This window comes from Salmo salar, chromosome ssa09 (assembly GCF_905237065.1).
Source record: "Salmo salar chromosome ssa09, Ssal_v3.1, whole genome shotgun sequence".
Classification (NCBI taxonomy): Eukaryota; Metazoa; Chordata; class Actinopteri; order Salmoniformes; family Salmonidae; genus Salmo; species Salmo salar.
The window spans coordinates 49,051,386-49,072,528 of NC_059450.1; the positions used below are offsets into that span (position 1 = coordinate 49,051,386).

Below are 21,143 nucleotides of genomic sequence, written 5' to 3' on the forward strand. Positions count from 1 at the left end.
GCTGCAGAAATGTTTTAGTACCCTTCCCCAGATCTGTGCCTCGACATAATCCTGTCTCGGAGCTCTACGGACAATACCTCGACCTCATGACTTGGATTTTGCTCTGACATGCACTGTCAACTGTGGGACCTTATATAGACAGGTGTGTGCCTTTCCAAATCATGTCCAATCAATTGAATTCAACACAGGTGGACTCCAATCAAGTTGTAGAAACATCAAGGATGATCAATGGAAACAGGATGCACCTGAGCTCAATTTCGAGTCTCATAGCAAAGGGTCTGAATACTTAAATGTAAATAAGGTATTTGTTTCATTTTTAATACATTTGCTAAAATGTACAAAAACCTGTTTTTGCTTTGTCATTATGGGGTATTGTGTGTAGATTGATGAGGCCATGTTTTATTTAATCCATTTTAGAATAAAGCTGTAATGTAACAAAAACGTGGAAAACGGGAAGAGGTCTGAATACTTTATGAATGGTGCAATATGTTACTTTTTTTGTCAGACCCGACCAAATTAACATAGAAATGTGAGTTATAGATCTGTCGTTCTCATTGAAAGCGAGTCTAAGAAGCGGCATATCTGTTCTATGTGCACTATTTCTATGCTTGCCGATCTTAAAGTTTAGTTTTTCTAAGTTTAGGTTTTTGTGTCTTTTACATTCAGTTTTGTACACCAGCTTCAAAAATAAGAAAATATAATATTTCTGGTTATTGAAAATATATTTCACCGCAGCTTTATAATGATTCTCTACACATTTCTTGTTTTGCCACAAACTGAAATTAGGCAAATTATTTATTAATTTTAGCAACATGGAAATGGTGGAGTGATTTCTGCATAATGATTCCTTTAATAGAATGCTGACATTTACGGATGGATATGAATACACTAACACACTCACTCACTCACTCACTCACTCACTCACTCACTCACCACACACTACACTCACCACTCACTCACTCACCACTCACTCACTATCACACAGTACAAACACACACACACACACACACACACACACACACACACACACACACACACACACACACACACACACACACACACACACACAAACAGTGTCACACACAGACACTAAAACACACACACACACACACACACACACACACACACACACACACACACACACACACACACACTGTCACACAGACACACACACACAAACACAGTGTCTCACATAAACACAGTGTTACACACAGTGTCACACACACACACAGTAGTAGTGTAATTTTGCGTAGCAACAGATGAATCTGTCAGTGTAGTTACCTGGCTGAGCCCCTGGGGGCGCTACAGGTGACTGTGGGGAGGAAGCTGGTCGGGGCATGGGGGCCTGGGAGAAGGGGTCTTCAGCAGGCCCACTGAAGGCTGAGGCTATCTGGGTACACAACGAGCTGATGCTGTCCCCCTCTCCCTCCATCTCCGGGACTGAACATGGAACACAAGAAAATAACATTTAAAAGTTTTACCTTACCGTATTTTACCTTACCGTATTTTACCTTACCGTATTTTCAACATACTAGGGTTGTTGGCATTTCCTCCAGACTGTATTTAAATGTTTGCTGGTTAATTAGTAACGTCAAACATAACAATAATAATGTGGTAGGTGTTTCTATTTGTCCTATTTCACACAATGTTTGAATTAGAAATGGTGTTTTGTTGCATACCCCAAATCCCTGAGACACCTGCAGAGAGTTGGGGTCACGGCCAGTGTCAGTCATTATCAAGGTTTAAGGGTCAAGGCCTTCACCGGAGCAGTTAAAGTCAAGTTCCTTGCCCACCTCCCCCGTCGGCTCCGGGATTCAAACCAGCAACCTTTTGGTTAATGGCCCAATGCTCTAACGTCTCGATCACACCGCCGACATTGCGTTTTGGTACACCAGACAAACATTAATTTCCAATGAAACGCAGCATTCACCTTGCAGCATTCACCTTGCAGCATTCACCTTGCAGCATTCACCTTGCAGCATTTACCTTGCAGCATTTACCTTGCAGAGGTAGTTGCAGTGCATTCTGTGTGGTTGTATGTATAGGCTTGACAGAAACAGTAGCAGAAGGTGAATGTTTAAGCGTTGGACACATATCCACTAAAAATGTGGGATTACATCATGAACAAGATGGCGCCGAAGAACATGGCTGACGTTTTATATTCTCCCAACCAATTGTGGAATTTCGTTCGTTTTTTTTGTTGCATTTTGTGTAACTTATTTTTTTTTTACTTATTGTGTACATAATGTTGCTGCTACCTTCTATTATGACCGCAAATAACTTCCAGTCCGCGATTACTCACCGCGGACTGGAAGAAACTTTTTCCTTTAACGAGTCCGACTGGAACAGGCCCAGATCCACGCCTTTTGTGTGAAGAAAAGACGCAGGAAAAAGGGAGCGCAGATCGGGCAGCCTTCTGAGAATCCGTAGGCGAGCGAGTAAACTCCCACTGCCATCCGTTCTTCTTACTAACGTGCAATCATTGGTAAATAAAAGTTGATGACCTATGATTAAGATTATCCTACCAACGAGACATCAAAAACTGTAACATCTTATGTTTCACCGAGATGTGGTTGAACGACGATATGGACAATATAGAGCTGGCTCGATTTTCCATGAACCGGCAGAACAGAGACGCAACCTCTGGTAAGACGAGGGGTGAGGGTGTGTGTCTATAACAGCTGGTGTGCGATGTCTAATATTAAAGAAGTCTCGAGGTATTGCTCACCTGAGGTAGAGTACCTTATGATAAGCTGTAGACCACATTATTCACCAAAAGAGTTCTCATCTATATTATTAGTAGCCATCTATTTACCACCACAGAACGATGCACTAAGACCGCTCTCAACCAACTCTATAAGGCCATAAGCAAAGAAGAAAATGCTCACCCAGAAGTGGCACTCCTAGTAGCCGGGGACTTTAATGCAGGAAAACTTAAATCCGTTTTACCACATTTTTACCAGCATGTCACATGCGCAACCTAGAACACCTTTACTCCACATACAGAGATGCGTACAAAGCTCTCCCTCGCCCTCCATTTGGCAAATCTGACCATAATTCTATTCTCCTGATTCCTGCTTACAAGCAAAATTAAAGCAGGAAGTACCAGTGACTCGCTCAATACAGAAGTGGTGAGATGACTTGGATGCTACACTACAGGACTGTTTCGCTAGCACAGACTGGAATATGTTCCGGGATTCATCCAATGGCAATGAGGAATACACCACCTCAGTCATCGGCTTCAACAGTAAGTGAATCGACGACGACGTCCCCACAGTGACTGTACGTACATATCCCAACCAGAAGCCATGGATTACAGACAACATCCGCATCGAGCTAAAGCTAGAGCTGCCGCTTTCAAGGAGTGGGAGACTAATCCGGACGCTTATAAGAAATCCCGCTATGCCCTGAGACGAGCCATCAAACAAGCAAAGCGTCAATACAGGATTAAGATTGAATCCTACTACACTGGCTCTGACGCTCGGTGGATGTGGCAGGGCCTGAAAACTATTACGGATACAAAGGGAAACCCAGATGCGAGCTTCCCAGTGCTGCGAGGCTACCAGACGAGCTAAATGCCTTTTATGCTCGCTTCGAGGCAAGCAACACTGAAGCATTTACGAGAGCACCAGCTGTTCTGGATGACTGTGTGATAACGCTCTCGCTAGCCGATATGAACAAAACCTTTAAAAAGTTCAACATTCACAAAGCCGCTGGGCCAGACGGATTACCAGGACGTGTACTCAAAGCATGCGCGAACCAACTGTCAAGTGTCTTCACTGAATCCTACTACACTGGCTCTGACGCTCGGTGGATGTGGCAGGGCCTGAAAACTATTACGGATACAAAGGGAAACCCAGATGCGAGCTTCCCAGTGCTGCGAGGCTACCAGACGAGCTAAATGCCTTTTATGCTCGCTTCGAGGCAAGCAACACTGAAGCATTTACGAGAGCACCAGCTGTTCTGGATGACTGTGTGATAACGCTCTCGCTAGCCGATATGAACAAAACCTTTAAAAAGGTCAACATTCACAAAGCCGCTGGGCCAGACGGATTACCAGGACGTGTACTCAAAGCATGCACGAACCAACTGTCAAGTGTCTTCACTGACATTTTCAACCTCTCCCTGACCGAGTCTGTAATACCTACATGTTTCAAGCAGACCACCATAGTCCCAGTGCCCAAGGAAGCGAAGGTAACCTGCCTAAATGAATACCGCCCAGTAGCACTCACATCAGTAGCCATGAATTGCTTTGAAAGGCTGGTCATGGCTCACATCAACAGCATCCTCCCGGACACCCTAGACCAACTCCAACATTGGGGCCCCTCAGGGGTGTGTACTTAGTCCCCTGCTGTGCTCCCTGTTCACCCATGACTGCGTGGCCAAACACGACTCCAACACCATCATTAAGTTTGCGGACGACAACAGTGCTAGGCCTGATCACCGACAGCGATGAGACGGCCTATAGGGAAAAGGTCAGAGAACTGGCAGTGTGGTGCCATGACAACAACCTTTCCCTCAATGTGAGCAAGACAAAGGAGCTGATCGCGGACTACAGGAAAAGGAGCACCAAGCACGCCTCCATTAACATCAACGGGGCTGTAGTGGAGCAGGTCGAGAGTTTCAAGTTCCTTGGTGTCCACATCACCAACGAACTATCATGGTCCAAACATACCAAGACAGTCGTGAAAAGAGCACGACAAAACCTTTTCCCCCTCCGGAGACTGAAAAGATTTGGCATGGATCCCCAGATCCTCAAAAAGTTGTACAGCTGCACCATCGAGAGCATCCTGACCGGTTACATCGCTGCCTGGTATGGCAACCGCTCGGCATCTGACCATAAGGCGCTACAGAGGGTAGTGCGAACGGCCCAGTACATCACTGGGGCCAAGCTTCCTGCCATCCAGGAACTACAGTGGGGAGAACAAGTATTTGATACACTGCCGATTTTGCAGGTTTTCCTACTTACAAAGCATGTAGAGGTCTGTAATTTTTATCATAGGTACACTTCAACTGTGAGAGACGGAATCTAAAACAAAAATCCAGAGTATCACATTGTATGATTTTTAAGTAATTAATTTGCATTTTATTGCAAGCGGTACCGGAGCGCCAAGTCTAGGTCCAAAAAGCTCCTTAACAGCTTTATAAGGCCAAGCCATAAGACTGCTGAACAATTAATCAAATGGCTACCAGACAATTTACATTGACAACCCCCTCCTTTTGTACACTGCTACTACTCGCTGTTTACTATCTATTCATAGTCACTTCACCCCCACCTACATGTACAAATTACCTCTGACCTGTAACCCCGCACACTAACTCGGTACAGGTACCCCCTGTATATAGCCTCATTATTGTGTTACTTTTTATTATTTTTTATTTTAGTCTACTTGGTAAATATTTTCATAACTCTTCTTGAACTGCACTGTTGGTTAAGGGCTTGTAAGGAAGCATTTCACGGTAAGGTCTACAGAATTTCTTAATCAGCATTAATGCAATGATGCTGTCTGTTTGATGGAGGTGGTAACCTGGAGGCTACCTGCTACATGGAACAATGCTAATGTAAAGGGGCAGTACCCGTGTTCTTCATGGGGAAGTCAGACTTCCTCTGCATGGTAGAGGGAAGATCGTTCATCCTGAGGGACAGCTGCCGTTTGAAGGGAGAAGAGTTGTTGTTGAGGGCAGGGAACCCTCTGAAGGAACCCTGTCTAGCCAGGGCCTCCACTGGAGCGTGTCGGCGGGGGATAACCTGGGGGCCCAGGGTGCTCTCCATGCCCAGGGGAGGGGAGGAGGAGGGGGACGAGGGCCCTGGTAGAGGGGCTACTGCCTGGTTCACCACACCCACGCTGGGGCCCGAGGAGAGAAGCATTGTGGACTTGACATCACTCTCCGCTGTGGGAAGAAGAGGAAGAACGTAAAGGGGACAAAATTAGATCCATCATGTAGACCAGGGGTCGGGGACAGGCCCCAAAAGTTCATTTTAGTTTTTGGTTAAAAAAAAAGACCAAAATCACCATATTCACCATATATATCACCATATATTCAGCTAAAAAATGAGGGAAATGTAGAAAATATGTTTAAGTAGTCCCACGAATATAAAAAAGAGACGCATGTGATCACATCTGAATGTACTCAAGGTATAAAAAAATTGTTATTTTCAAATACAAATCTCTTTTTAGGCTTAGTTATTGTTATTTGCAGTGTACAAATTAATAGAATTGAGGGAAATGTAGACGCTGGGCTACGATTGGTTCACACACACACACACACACACACACACACACACACACACACACACACACACACACACACACACACACACCTTTCTTGTCCTGCAACTGCCTCATGGCCTCTTCTCGCTCCGCGGCTTCGGTTGCCGTGGTAACTCGGAACGAGCCCTCCCTGGTGAAGGTGGTTCTGTTGGCGTCGAAGGTTGCCGTGACACCGCACTCCTTCTCTCTCTTCTGTTTCCTCTCCAGACAGGCAGCGAAGGCACAGCCCACTGCGTGGCTCAGACGCTCTCCCTTAAAAACACGTTAATAACATGTTAATAACACGTCCCACTGCGTGGCTCAGACGCTCACTTTAACACATTACCCCATCACCACCCCATCAACACCCCATTATCACCCCATCACCACCCCATTATCACCCCATCACCACCCCATTACCATCCCATCAACACCCCATTACATCCCATCAACACCCCATTACCACCCCTTTACCACCCCATCACCACCCCTTTACCACCCATCACCACTCATTACCATCCCATCAACACCCCATTACCATCCCATCAACACCCCATTACCACCCCATCATCACCCCATTACCATCCCATCAACACCCCTTTACCACCCCATCAACACCCCATTACCATCCCATTACCACCCCATTACCATCCCATCAACACCCCTTTACCACCCCATCAACACCCCATTACCATCCCATTACCACCCCATTACCACCCCTTTACCACCCAATCAACACTCCATTACCACCCCATCAACACCTCATTAACATCCCATTACCCCCCCATCGACACCCCTTTACCACCCCATTACCACCTCGTTACCACCCCATCAACACCCCTTTACCACCCCATTACCACCCCATCAACACCCATTTACCACCCCATCAACACCCCTTACCCCCCATTACCACCCCATCAACACCCCATTACCCCCCCATTACCATCCCATCAACACCCCTTTACCACCCCATCAGGTAGGGGTTAGGGTAACAGGTTAGGGTTTAGGGGTTAGGAGGTAGGGGTTAGGGTCTGGTTTAGAGGTTAGGGTCTGGTTTAGGGGTTAGGAGGTAGGGGTTAGGGTCTGGTTTAGAGGTTAGGAGGTAGGGGTTAGGGTCTGGTTTAGGAGGTAGGGGGTTAGGGTCTGGTTTTAGGGTTAGGGTAACAGGTTAGGGTCTGGTTTAGGAGGTAGGGGTAACAGGTTAGGGTCTGGTTTAGGAGGTAGGGGTAACAGGTTAGGGTCTGGTTTAGGAGGTAGGGGTAACAGGTTAGGGTCTGGTTTTAGGGGTTAGGGTAACAGGTTAGGGTCTTACCGAGTCCTTGATAGCCATGAAGCAGTGACAGATCCATCGTCTCGTAGTTCCATCTCTACAGATGTAAGAGAACGCTCTCTCAAAGTTCCTGTCCGGAGCGCAGAACGATACTTTCTCTATTGTCTGGTCTAGGATCAGGTCCTACAGAGGACAGACATTATCATTACACTGACTAATTCAGCATTACCTCAGGGGTGTATTCATTAGTTAGAAACCGTTTACTCGAAACGAAAACAAATATATATGTTTTGCTACGAAAACTAGACATTTTATTGGACAAATTCAAACGAGGTCCTTCCCTGTTCCGTTCTGTCGTGTCCCTAGTGAATACACGCCAGGTCTTACAGGTCTTACAACGCCAGGGTTGTGGGTTCGATTCCCACAGGGGGACCAGTACGGAGAAAAAAAAATGTATGAAATGTATGCATTCACTACTGTAAGTCGCTCTGGATAAGAGCGTCTGCTAAAATGACTAAAATGTTTAAAAAAATATTTAAAAAATGTAAAATGTACAGAGGGGAGACATTGTCCTGACTAACACAATACCCTGACTGTCATTACAACATCAAACACATTCAGATGTCCTATCTACGTACCTTTACATTGAAAAGTACACGTGAGTGATGTTACAAGTATCATAATGATGTATGGAGTGTTAGTTACTTCATAATGCTTCTGGTTTGATGTGATAAGTCTCCATGTTAATATTAGCTTCATCCATCAGGTGGCAGCAGAACCCACAGTTTAATAGGGACATGCTGTGCTAATAGTCCATCAAGGAGTTTTCTATAGCAGGTGCCTGGAGTATATAACCAGATATATAAAAAAAAAAAGGAGGAACCTTTGGGTCGACAAACGGTCAGTAGACCAAAACGGCAAACTACAAGCGGGCTTTTTTTAAAAGTGAAACTTTTGCAAGTCAACTGAGTGTAAGAGTTTCCTCTTTTGAGAAAGCCACACTTCCACAAAGCATTTCCTCTGGCTGAGTTTTAACACGCTTTGGCGGTCATGAAATCTCGTCGGCTGGTGATTGTCAAGAAAATAAACTGGTCGGTCTCACGGCAATAGACCTTAAATTAATATAAACAAACTTGAAAACATCTACATAAAAAAATGTAAAAAAAATTATTAATCCATATAATATAGCCTACACCTTCACAATAAATCCATTCATTATTTTAGACAGGTCTAAAGAAACATGATATGAAGAAAATGCAGACTATTTCAGAAGAACAGAATAGCATACTCTTGAGTTGTCCTTATGTTAGGTCCTGATCTGTCTCTATGCCATATGGCTGTGGACTACACTAGTTCATTTAGCAGACAAGATTTGCTCAGAATTCCGTGGCATTATTTTATAGTATGAAGAAACACACCTGAACAAAGCTAAATAGAATAGAAAGGATGTTTTCTGCAAAATATTTTAGGTAGTGCGCACATGCAGCTATTCTGTGTTGAGTGCTTAACCTGTTATGGATAGGGGGCAGTATTTTCGAGGCCGGATAAAAAACGTACCCGATTTAATCTGTTTATTACTGCTGCCCAGAAACTAAAATATGCATATAATTGTTTGATTTGGATAGAAAACACCCTAAAGTTTCTAAAACTGTTTGAATGGTGTCTGAGTATAACAGAACTCATATGGCAGGCCAAAACCTGAAAAGATTCCAAACAGGAAGTGCCCTCTAATTTCTTGGCCTTCTTTGTCATCTCTATCCAAAACAGAGGATCTCTGCTGTAACGTGACAGTTTCTAAGGCTCCCATAGGCTCTCAGAAGGCGCCAGAACGTTGAATGATGACTCTGCAGTCCATGGCTGAAAAACAGTAACGCATTTGGATAGTGGTCGATCTGAGAACAATGAGACGGGCGCGCGCGTCCACGTGAAGAGTCCATTTTACATTTTACGTCTTTGAACGAAAACGACGTCTCCCGGTCGGAATATTATTGCTATTTTACGAGAAAAATCACATAAAAATTGATTTTAAACAGCGTTTGACATGCTTCGAAGTACGGTAATGGAATATTTTGAATTTTTTTTGTCACGATACGCGCCGGCGCATCACCCTTCATTACCCTTCGGATAGTGTCTTGAACGCCGCTATTTGGATATAACTATGGATTATTTTGAACCAAACCAACATTTGTTATTGAAGAAGTAGTCCTGGGAGTGCATTCTGACAAAGAACAGCAAAGGTAATAACATTTTTCTTATAGTAAATCTGACTTTGGTGAGGGCTAAACTTGGTGGGTGTCTAAATAGCTAGCCCTGTGATGCCGGGCTATCTACTTAGAATATTGCAAAATGTGCTTTCACCGAAAAGCTATTTTAAAATCGGACATAGCGAGTGCATAGAGGAGTTCTGTATCTATAATTCTTAAAATAATTGTTGTTTTTTGTGAACGTTTATCGTGAGTAATTTAGTAAATTCACCGGAAGTGTTCGGTGGGAATGCTAGTTCTGAACGTCACATGCTAATGTAAAAAGCTGGTTTTTGATATAAATATGAACTTGATTGAACAAAACATGCATGTATTGTATAACATAATGTCCTAGGAGTGTCATCTGATGAAGATCATCAAAGGTTAGTGCTGCATTTAGCTGTGGTTTTGGTTTTTGTGACATTATATGCTAGCTTGAAAAATGGGTGTCTGATTATTTCTGGCTGGATACTCTCCTGACATAATCTAATGTTTTGCTTTCGTTGTAAAGCCTTTTTGAAATCGGACAGTGTGGTTAGATAAAGGAGAGTCTTGTCTTTAAAATGGTGTAAAATAGTCATATGTTTGAAAAATGGAAGTTTTCGGATTTTCAAGGAATTTATAATTCGCGCCACGCCCTATAATTTGATATTGGAGCGGTGTTCTGCTAGCGGAACATCTAGATGTAAGAGGTTAACAAAGAAACAGGTCCTCCTATATGCCCAATTGAGAGTTCTTTATGTAACTTTAGTTGTTCTACAAACGTTGGGCTCTATGTCTGGATTTTTAATACATTCTACAGCTCCACGATGAGACTAATGATGCTTTGAAAAAAGTCGCATGAAACGCATGAGCGCTGCTTTGTTTTTTTTTTTGCGCAGGCTGTACACACTTCATCAGTCTCTCACTCATAATTTGACAAGCACTTGATAATGCCGCAAATTTCCCGGCGGCATCCCCTTTGTGTGGCCGTAATGTACCCTAAAAAAAAAAATACATGCCTTTTCCGGGCTAGTGGTCACTGTACCCTTCTCCCTGAGTGCTGCCTGCTCCGAAGCACCTCTCATCTCACTCACACGGCTCTCCATCACGTGACCGGGTCTTTCTCACAGGCTACAAGTGAAGACGGGCACATCGGGGACGCAACTGCGCGCGTCCTTATCCAATTCCCAGGTGCATATTGAAGATATTGGAAGAACTGTCAACATTTACTTTTCGTCAAACAACAAGATGAGTAGGCCTAACGAACAGCAAAAACACTAGCCTATGTCAATCTACTATCCCACATAGTACAAAAGTTGACCCATTCTATTCTGTGCGAGAAATAAATATTAAAGACATAGTCTGGGACAGTTGTGGCAAGCGATAGATCCCAAATGAATACAACCACTAGAATCAATGACGCAACAGATGAGAACGTTTAGCTTAAAATGCTGATTAACTATTCGGCTATTTCTTCACATTATGAACGCAGAAATGCGCACAAGGCAGTAGGCTATAAGCGCAATGTCCCATTAGCAGGAAAACATCATTCTCAAAAGTCAATGGGTCTGAATACTTTCCGATGGCACTGTATGCCAGCTTGGCTCTACACCCATTGTAAAGCGGATGAATGTGCTTCATTTTAAGAAGTTATTTGGCCACTTTAGTTGTGATACAAACCTTATCAAAACATATAGGCCTGTGGGCTAGGCTACATGAGATGTGCGACTATGATTAGAAAAAGTTGCAAAAAAAAGGTATGCATTGCTTCTTGCCTTACTCTGGGCATAGGCTAATATTGTCACCCATCAGACTATTCTTGATTTAATCTTGTATTTACATATACTAAATCATTTGTGTGTGAAATTTGTTTGGATTTATAATGGACCATTATCATGCACCTGGCCAGAAACAGGGGCAGCAGGGGAAAAATACATGTCATCTATGCACTTAAATAACGACTGGAGGACGCTTTTCCCTGCGGTTCATTTTCATACCCGCCAGGTAGGCTATACTCCTGTTGTAAAGAGAAGCAATGTGCTTAATATTAGGAAAATCGAGAAATAAATAAAGTAGGCCTAGCCTACTGAAAGCTGATGGGTCCTCCTCTTTTTAATAGAGGCCATCACTCTGTTTTCTCTCGCAATTGCATAGCCTACAGAACTGTTGCGCAACATGAGCTCTCAAGAAGTGCTTGATTAGATTTTCAATCAAACACTATGTCTGTGCCGCGTGGGTGTGTGAGACCTAGCTGTTCAGACAGCATAGCAGGAGATCCCTTACCTTAGTTTTGTCATCTACTACACGGAGACCGTCTGCTGAGACCCACAGCACCGCTCTCACTGCCTTCTTCCCTGCCTGCAGACAAAAAGACACACACAGAGATGGCTGAGACACAGAGAGATGACAGAGAGACAGAGACAGAAACAAAGCTGACAGACAGATGAGAGAGATACAGAAACAGAGATGACAGAGACAGAAACAGAGATGACAGAGACAGAAACAGAGATGCGAGAGAGACAGAAACAGAGATGCGAGAGAGACAGAAACAGAGATGCGAGAGAGACAGAAACAGAGATGCGAGAGAGACAGAAACAGAGATGCGAGAGAGACAGAAACAGAGATGAGAAAGAGACAGGTAGAGTTACAGAGATGAGAGAGATGGAGAGAGACACACATATGTCACGCACACAAACACTAACCTGGAAACAGAGGAAAAACAACTGAAAGTCAAACATTGTAAAGAAAGGTTAGGAGAGAGGAAGCCATGAGTAGGTGTTGTGTTGTGAGTACCCAGACTGGAATGAGGAAAAGAGAGGAAGTCATGAGTAGGTGTTGTGTTGTGAGTACCCAGACTGGAATGAGGAAAAGAGAGGAAGTCATGAGGTGTTGTGTTGTAAGTACCCAGACTGGAATGAGGAAAAGAGAGGAAGTCATGAGGTGTTGTGTTGTGAGTACCCAGACTGGAATGAAGAAGAGAGAGGAAGTCAGGAGTAGGTGTTGTGTTGTGAGTACCCAGACTGGAATGAGGAAAAGTGAGGAAGCCATGACTATGTGTTGTGTTGTGAGTACCCAGACTGGAATGAGGAAAAGAGAGGAAGTCATGAGGTGTTGTGTTGTGAGTACCCAGACTGGAATGAGGAAGAAAGAGGAAGTCAGGAGTAGGTGTTGTGAGTACCCAGACTGGAATGAGGAATAAAGTTGACTACAACAAAGCAACTGAAACAGTGGCCAACCAGTTCCATAAGTTAAATAACACACAGAGACCGGTACACACAGGACAGGCAAACCCATTCACACACGTCTCGTCTTGATCCTTCTCTGATGGAAGAAGAGCTGGTGAGAGACACACACACACGGTGCCACACACACACACACACACACACACACACACACACACACACACACACACACACACACACACACACACACACACACACACACCTACCTCCAGGTAGTTTGTAGGTGAGGTCCCAGACAGTTCCTGGTGGCCTGGCCCAGTAGTACAGTCAGCCATAATCAGAGAGTGAGGGGTTATATTAAGGGGAAGGAAAGAGGCAGGCACTTGGCATCACACACACAAAGCACAACTTACTTTAGTAAAGAAGCCCTTGAAGAATTTCCTGTCCTGTTGTGAGATTGGTACAGGAGAAGGTGGGTGGGGGGGACAAGGACGTACAATGTTACCGATGACTGAGGGCTACATTTAGAATGTCAGGGTGAGGGTATAGGTGTGTGTGTAAGACAGGTGTGTATTTCTTTGTCCATGGGGGGGGTTGGAGGAGTGAAGCTTGATTAGGAATGAGTGAGTGAGTGAGTGAGTGAGTGAGTGAGTGAGTGAGTGAGTGAGTGATAGATAGATAGATGGATGAATAGAGGGGAGGAAGGTGATTCATATTGGAAGGTGAATCATCTGGGATTCATATTGGAAGGTGATTCATATTGGAAGGTGATTCATATTGGAAGGTGAATCATATTGGAAGGTGAATCATATTGGAAGGTGATTCATCTGGGATTCATATTGGCCTTGAGGAGTTTACCACAGTCACTGGCTTCATTAATAAGTGCCTCGAGTCATCCCCACAGTGACCGTACTTATCCCAACCAGAAGCCATGGATTACAGGCAACATCCGCACTGAGCTAAAGGCTAGAGCTGCCGCTTTCAAGGATCGGGACAATAAGTCGGACACATATAAGAAATCCCGCTGCGACTTGATGCTCGTCGGATGTGGCAGGGCTTGAAAACTATCATGGATTACAAAGGGGAACCCAGTTGCGAGCTGAACAGTGACGCGAGCCTACCAGATAAGCTAAATGCCTACAATTCTCACTTCAAGGCAAGCAACACTGAACCATGCATGAGAGCACCAGCTGTTCCCGGACGACTGTGTGATCACGTAGCCGATGTGGGTAAGACCTTTAACCTGTTAGGGCAAGGGGCAGTATTTACACGGCCGGATAAAAAACGTACCCGATTTAATCTGGTTATTACTACTGCCCAGAAACTAGAATATGCATATAATTATTGGCTTTGGATAGAAAACACCCTAAAGTTTCTAAAACTGATTGAATGGTGTCTGTGAGTATAACAGAACTCATATGGCAGGCAAAAACCTGAGAAGATTCCTTACAGGAAGTGGCCTGTCTGACAAGTTCTTGTTCTTCTTGACTCTCTTTTTTGAAAACTGAGGATCTTTGCTGTAACGTGACACTTCCTACGGCTCCCATAGGCTCTCAGAACCCGGGAAAAAGCTGAATGATGTAATTCCAGCCCTTGGCTGAAAAACATTAGCGCCTTTGGTAAGTGGTCTATCAGAGGACAATGAGACTGAGGCGCGTGCACGAGGCGACCCCATGTTTTTATTTTCTCTCTCTTTGTACTAAAACACAGATTCCCGGTCGGAATATTATCGCTTTTTTACGAGAAAAATTGCATAAAAATTTATTTTAAACAGCGGTTGACATGCTTCGAAGTACGGTAATGGAATATTTAGAATTTCTTTGTCACGAAACGCGTCGGGCGCGTCACCCTTCTTTACCCTTTCGGATAGTGTCTTGAACGCACGAACAAAACGCCGCTATTTGGATATAACTATGGATTATTTTGAACCAAACCAACATTTGTTATTGAAGAAGTAGTCCTGGGAGTGCATTCTGACAAAGAACAGCAAAGGTAATAACATTTTTCTAATAGTAAATCTGACTTTGGTGAGGGCTAAACTTGGTGGGTGTCTAAATAGCTAGCCCTGTGATGCCGGGCTATCTACTTAGAATATTGCAAAATGTGCTTTCACCGAAAAGCTATTTTAAAAGCGGACATAGCGAGTGCATAGAGGAGTTCTGTATCTATAATTCTTAAAATAATTGTTATGTTTTTTGTGAACGTTTATCCTGAGTAATTTAGTAAATTCACCGGAAGTTTGCGGGGGGTATGCTAGTTCTGAACGTCACATGCTAATGTAAAAAGCTGGTTTTTGATATAAATATGAACTTGATTGAACAAAATATGCATGTATTGTATAACATAATGTCCTAAGATTGTCATCTGATGAAGATGATCAAAGGTTAGTGCTGCATTTAGCTGTGGTTTGGGTTTATGTGACATTATATGCTAGCTTGAAAAATGGGTGTCTGATTATTTCTGGCTGGGTACTCTGCTGACATAATCTAATGTTTTGCTTTCGTTGTAAAGCCTTTTTGAAATCGGACAGTGTGGTTAGATTAACGAGAGTCTTGTCTTTAAAATGGTGTAAAATAGTCATATGTTTGAGAAATTGAAGTAATAGCATTTCTAAGGTATTTGAATAACGCGCCACGGGATTCCACTGGCTGTTACGTAGGTGGGACGAAATCGTCCCACTGGCCCTAGAGAAGTTAACATGTTAACATTCACAAGACATATTAGCAGGACTCGTACTCAGAGCATGCGCTGACAGCTGGCAAGTGTCTTCACTGACATTTTCAACCTCTCCCTGACCCTGTCTGTAATACCTACATGTTTCAAGCAGACCACCATAGTCCCTGTGCTCAAGAACACCAAGGTAACCTGTCTAAATGACTATGGCCCCGTAGCACTCACCTCTGTAGCCATGAAGTGCTTTGAAAGGCTGGTCATGGATCATCTAAAGATGGATAGTACTTTATTAATCCCCTGGAGGGGAAATGTATACCAGTAAATAAACCAGAAAAACACAACATGGACACACCGTTTTTTTTTTTTATATCCATTGATAATGTCTAAGCGTTTGTGTTAAAAAGCCTCATGGTAAGAAGGATCTGCGGAAATGTTCTGTTTTGGCCCTGGGTAAAATAAATATGTCATCACACTGTGATGCTCCAGGGACTGTGGAGGAGGTGACTAGTGGTGGTTACATCACTGTGGAGGAGGTGGCTAGTGGTGGTTACGTCACTGTGATGCTCCAGGCAGGTACTGTGGAGGAGGTGACTAGTGGTGGTTACATCATTGTGATGCTCCAGGGACTGTGGAGGAGGTGACTGGTGTTGGTTACATCACTGTGGAGGAGGTGACTAGTGTTGGTTACATCACTGTGATGCTCCAGGGACTGTGGAGGAGGTGACTAGTGTTGGTTACATCACTGTGATGCTCCAGGTTCTGTGGAGGAGGTGACTGGTGTTGGTTACATCACTGTGGAGGAGGTGACTAGTGTTGGTTACATCACTGTGGAGGAGGTGACTAGTGTTGGTTACATCACTGTGGAGGAGGTGACTAGTGTTGGTTACATCACTGTGATGCTCCAGGTACTGTGGAGGAGGTGACTAGTGGTGGTTACATCACTGTGATGCTCCAGGTACTGTGGAGGAGGTGACTAGTGGTGGTTACATCACTGTGGAGGAGGTGACTGGTGTTGGTTACATCACTGTGATGCTCCAGGTACTGTGGAGGAGGTGGCTAATGTTGGCCTCTACAGTTCTAATCTTTTTGAGGACCAATTTATCCAGCATGGGCTCTAGTTTGTCCTGGTTGGTGCCGATGGTAGAGCATTCTTCTTGATGATTTTTTTTGGCCGGTTTGCATCCTCCATCGTGATTTGCTCCTCTCAGCAGATTGCACTGTAAAAACAGGACACTAAGCCACAACACTATTCAAAAAAAACATGGAGCATTTCTTAGCAGACGTGGAAGGATAGGAGCTACCTTAAAACGAATAGCCGTTACTGAGCCTTCTTAAAAACCATGGGTGGTGTTCTCCGGCCACCGCAACTGGATCCTGGACTTCCTGACGGGCGGCCCCCAAGTGGTGAAGGTAGGCAACAACGCATCCGCCATGCTGACCCTTAAAAAAATGGGGGCCCCTCAGGGATGCGTGCTTAGGTCGCCTCCTGTACTCCCTGTTCACCAACGACTGATTGATTGGCCGTGCACGACTCCAACGCCGTAATTACATTTGCCGGTGATAAGCCTGATCACCGACAACGATGAGACAGCGACTAGGGAGGAGGTCAGAGACCTGGCAGTGTGGTGCCAGGACAACAACCTCTCCATCAACGCCAGCAAGATAAAGGAGATTATCGTGGACTACAGGAAACGGCGGGCAGGGCACGCCACCATTCACATCGACAGAGCTGTAGTGGAGCGGGTCGAGAGCTCCAGCATCCCAGAGTCGCCTCTTCACTGTTGACGATGAGACTGGTGTTTTGCATGTACTATTTAATGAAGCTGCCAGTTTAGGACTTGTGAGGCGTCTGTTTATCAAACTAGACAATCTAATGTACTTGTCCTCTTGCTCAGTTGTGCACCGGGGCCTCCCACTCCTCTTTCTATTCTGGTTATAGCCAGTTTGTGCTGTTCTGTGAAGGGAGTAGTACACAGCGTTGTGCGAGATCTTCAGTTTCTTGGCAATTTCTAGCATTGAATAGCCTTCATTTCTCTGAACAAAAATAGACTGACAAGTTTCAGAAGAAAGGTCTTTGTTTCTGGCCATTTTGAGCCTGTAATCGAACCCACAAATGCTGATGCTCCAGATACTCAACTAGTCTAAAGAAGGCCAGTTTTATTGCTTCTTTAATCAGGACAACAGTTTTCAGCTGTGCAAACATAATTTCAAAAGGGTTTTCTAATGATCAATTAGCCTTTTAAAATGATAAAACTTGGATTAGTTAACACAACGTGCCAATGGAACACAGGAGTGATGGTTGTTGATAAATGTAGATATTCCATTAAAAAATAAATCAGCCATTTCCAGCTACAATAGTCATTTACAACATTAACAATGTCTACACTGTATTTCTGATCAATTTGAAGTTATATTAATGGACATTTCTAAGTGATGCCAAACTTTTGAACGTTTGTGTACATATCTACCTCAATTACCTCGTACTCAGTACTGGTACCCTGTGTATAAAGCCTAGTTATCATTACTCAGTACTGGTACCCAGTGTATATAGCCTAGTTATCATTACTCAGTACTGGTACCCTGTGTATAAAGCCTAGTTATCATTACTCAGTACTGGTAGCCTGTGTATATAGCCTGGTTATCATTACTCAGTACTGGTACCCTGTGTATATAGCCTAGTTATCATTACTCAGTACTGGTACCCTGTGTATAAAGCCTAGTTATCATTACTCAGTACTGGTACCCTGTGTATATAGCCTAGTTATCATTACTCAGTACTGGTACCCTGTGTATATAGCCTAGTTATCATTACTCAGTAATGGTACCCTGTGTATATAGCCTAGTTATCATTACTCAGTACTGGTACCCTGTGTATATAGCCTAGTTATCATTACTCATTACTCAGTACTGGTACCCTGTGTATATAGCCTAGTTATCATTACTCAGTACTGCTACCCTGTGTATATAGCCTAGTTATCATTACTCAGTACTGGTACCCTGTGTATACAGCCTAGTTATCATTACTCAGTACTGGTACCCTGTGTATATAGCCTAGTTATCATTACTCAGTACTGGTACCCTGTGTATATAGCCTAGTTATCATTACTCAGTACTGGTACCCTGTGTATATAACCTAGTTATCATTACTCAGTACTGGTACCCTGTGTATATATCCTAGTTATCATTACTCATTACTCAGTACTGGTACCCTGTGTATAAAGCCTAGTTATCATTACTCAGTACTGGTACCCCGTGTATATAGCCTAGTTATCATTACTCAGTACTAGTACCCCGTGTATATAGCCTAGTTATCATTACTCAGTACTGGTACCCTGTGTATATAACCTAGTTATCATTACTCAGTACTGGTACCCTGTGTATATAGCCTAGTTATCATTACTCATTACTCAGTACTGGTACCCTGTGTATAAAGCCTAGTTATCATTACTCAGTACTGGTACCCCATGTATATAGCCTAGTTATCATTACTCAGTACTGGTACCCTGTGTATATAACCTAGTTATCATTACTCAGTACTGGTACCCTGTGTATATAGCCTAGTTATCATTACTCATTACTCAGTACTGGTACCCTGTGTATATAGCCTAGTTATCATTACTCAGTACTGCTACCCTGTGTATATAGCCTAGTTATCATTACTCAGTACTGGTACCCTGTGTATACAGCCTAGTTATCATTACTCAGTACTGGTACCCTGTGTATATAGCCTAGTTATCATTACTCAGTACTGGTACCCTGTGTATATAGCCTAGTTATCATTACTCAGTACTGGTACCCTGTGTATATAACCTAGTTATCATTACTCAGTACTGGTACCCTGTGTATATAGCCTAGTTATCATTACTCATTACTCAGTACTGGTACCCTGTGTATAAAGCCTAGTTATCATTACTCAGTACTGGTACCCCGTGTATATAGCCTAGTTATCATTACTCAGTACTAGTACGCCGTGTATATAGCCTAGTTATCATTACTCAGTACTGGTACCCTGTGTATATAACCTAGTTATCATTACTCAGTACTGGTACCCTGTGTATATAGCCTAGTTATCATTACTCATTACTCAGTACTGGTACCCTGTGTATAAAGCCTAGTTATCATTACTCAGTACTGGTACCCCGTGTATATAGCCTAGTTATCATTACTCAGTACTGGTACCCTGTGTATATAACCTAGTTATCATTACTCAGTACTGGTACCCTGTGTATATTGCCTAGTTATCATTACTCAGTACTGGTACCCTGTGTATATAGTCTAGTTATCATTACTCAGTACTGGTACCCTGTGTATAAAGCCTAGTTATCATTACTCAGTACTGGTACCCTGTGTATATAGCCTGGTTATCATTACTCAGTACTGGTACCCTGTGTATATAGCCTAGTTATCATTACTCAGTACTGGTACCCTGTGTATATAGCCTAGTTATCATTTCAACATAACCTGCTTAAAAAAAGAACAGCAGACCCTGACCGATACAGAGGAAGACTGGCTAGAAACACACTAGGGTCAGACCCTGACCGATACAGAGGAAGACTGGCTAGAAACACACTAGGGTCAGAGCCTGACCGATACAGAGGAAGACTGGCTAGAAACACACTAGGGTCAGAGCCTGACCGATACAGAGGAAGACTGGCTAGAAACACACTCGGGTCAGAGCCTGACCGATACAGAGGAAGACTGGCTAGAAACACACTCGGGTCAGAGCCTGACCGATACAGAGGAAGACTGTCTAGAAACACACTAGGGTCAGAGCCTGACCGATACAGAGGAAGACTGGCTAGAAACACACTAGGGTCAGACCCTGACCGATACAGAGGAAGACTGGCTAGAAACACACTAGGGTCAGAGCCTGACCGATACAGAGGAAGACTGGCTAGAAACACACTAGGGTCAGAGCCTGACCGATACAGAGGAAGAAACACATCAGGGAAAGGAGGTATACTAGCCACGTAACGACGCCACACGGTGAGAGATGACAAATAGACAGATGGGGAATAGAGAGGGAGAGGAGAGAAGAGCTCCCTGTTCTGGAGAGGAGAGAAGGGCTCCCTGTTCTGGAGAGGAGAGAAGGGCTCCCTGTTCTGGAGAGGAGAGCTCCCTGTTCTGGAGAGGAGAGGAGGGCTCCCTGTTCTGGAGAGGAGAGCTCCCTGTTCTGGAAAGGAGAGAAGGGCTCCCTGTTCTGGAGAGGAGAGGAGTGCTCCCTGTTCTGGAGAGGAGAGGAGAGCTCCCTGTTCTGGAGAGGAGAGGAGAGCTCCCTGTTCTGGAGAGGAGAGGAGAGCTCCCTGTTCTGGAGAGGAGAGAAGGGCTCCCTGATCTGGAGAGGAGAGAAGGGCTCCCTGATATGGAGAGGAGAGGAGAGCTACCTGTTCTGGAGAGGAGAGAAGAGGAGAACTCCCTGTTCTGGAGAGGAGAGAAGAGCTCCCTGTTCTGGAGAGGAGAGAAGAGGAGAGCTCCCTGTTCTGGAGAGGAGAGAAGAGGAGAGCTCCCTGTTCTGCAGAGGAGAGGAGAGGAGAGCTCCCTG

General features: G+C 44.1%; 1 protein-coding gene across 3 annotated transcripts in view; it reads right to left on the minus strand.

Annotated features, from left to right (window-relative positions):
• numb (NUMB endocytic adaptor protein) overlaps positions 1 to 21,143 on the minus strand; it is a 228,040-nt gene that overhangs the window by 115,284 nt on the left and 91,613 nt on the right. The window contains exons 4-9 of one of the 3 annotated variants that reach the window (XM_045723763.1): positions 13,342 to 13,374; positions 12,030 to 12,104; positions 7,564 to 7,704; positions 6,323 to 6,524; positions 5,578 to 5,892; positions 1,282 to 1,440 (exon numbers count right to left, since the gene is read on the minus strand). In XM_045723763.1, coding sequence (XP_045579719.1) covers positions 1,282 to 1,440; positions 5,578 to 5,892; positions 6,323 to 6,524; positions 7,564 to 7,704; positions 12,030 to 12,104; positions 13,342 to 13,374 — 925 coding nt within the window. The other 2 variants (XM_045723765.1, XM_045723764.1) reach the window with 2 other exon arrangements.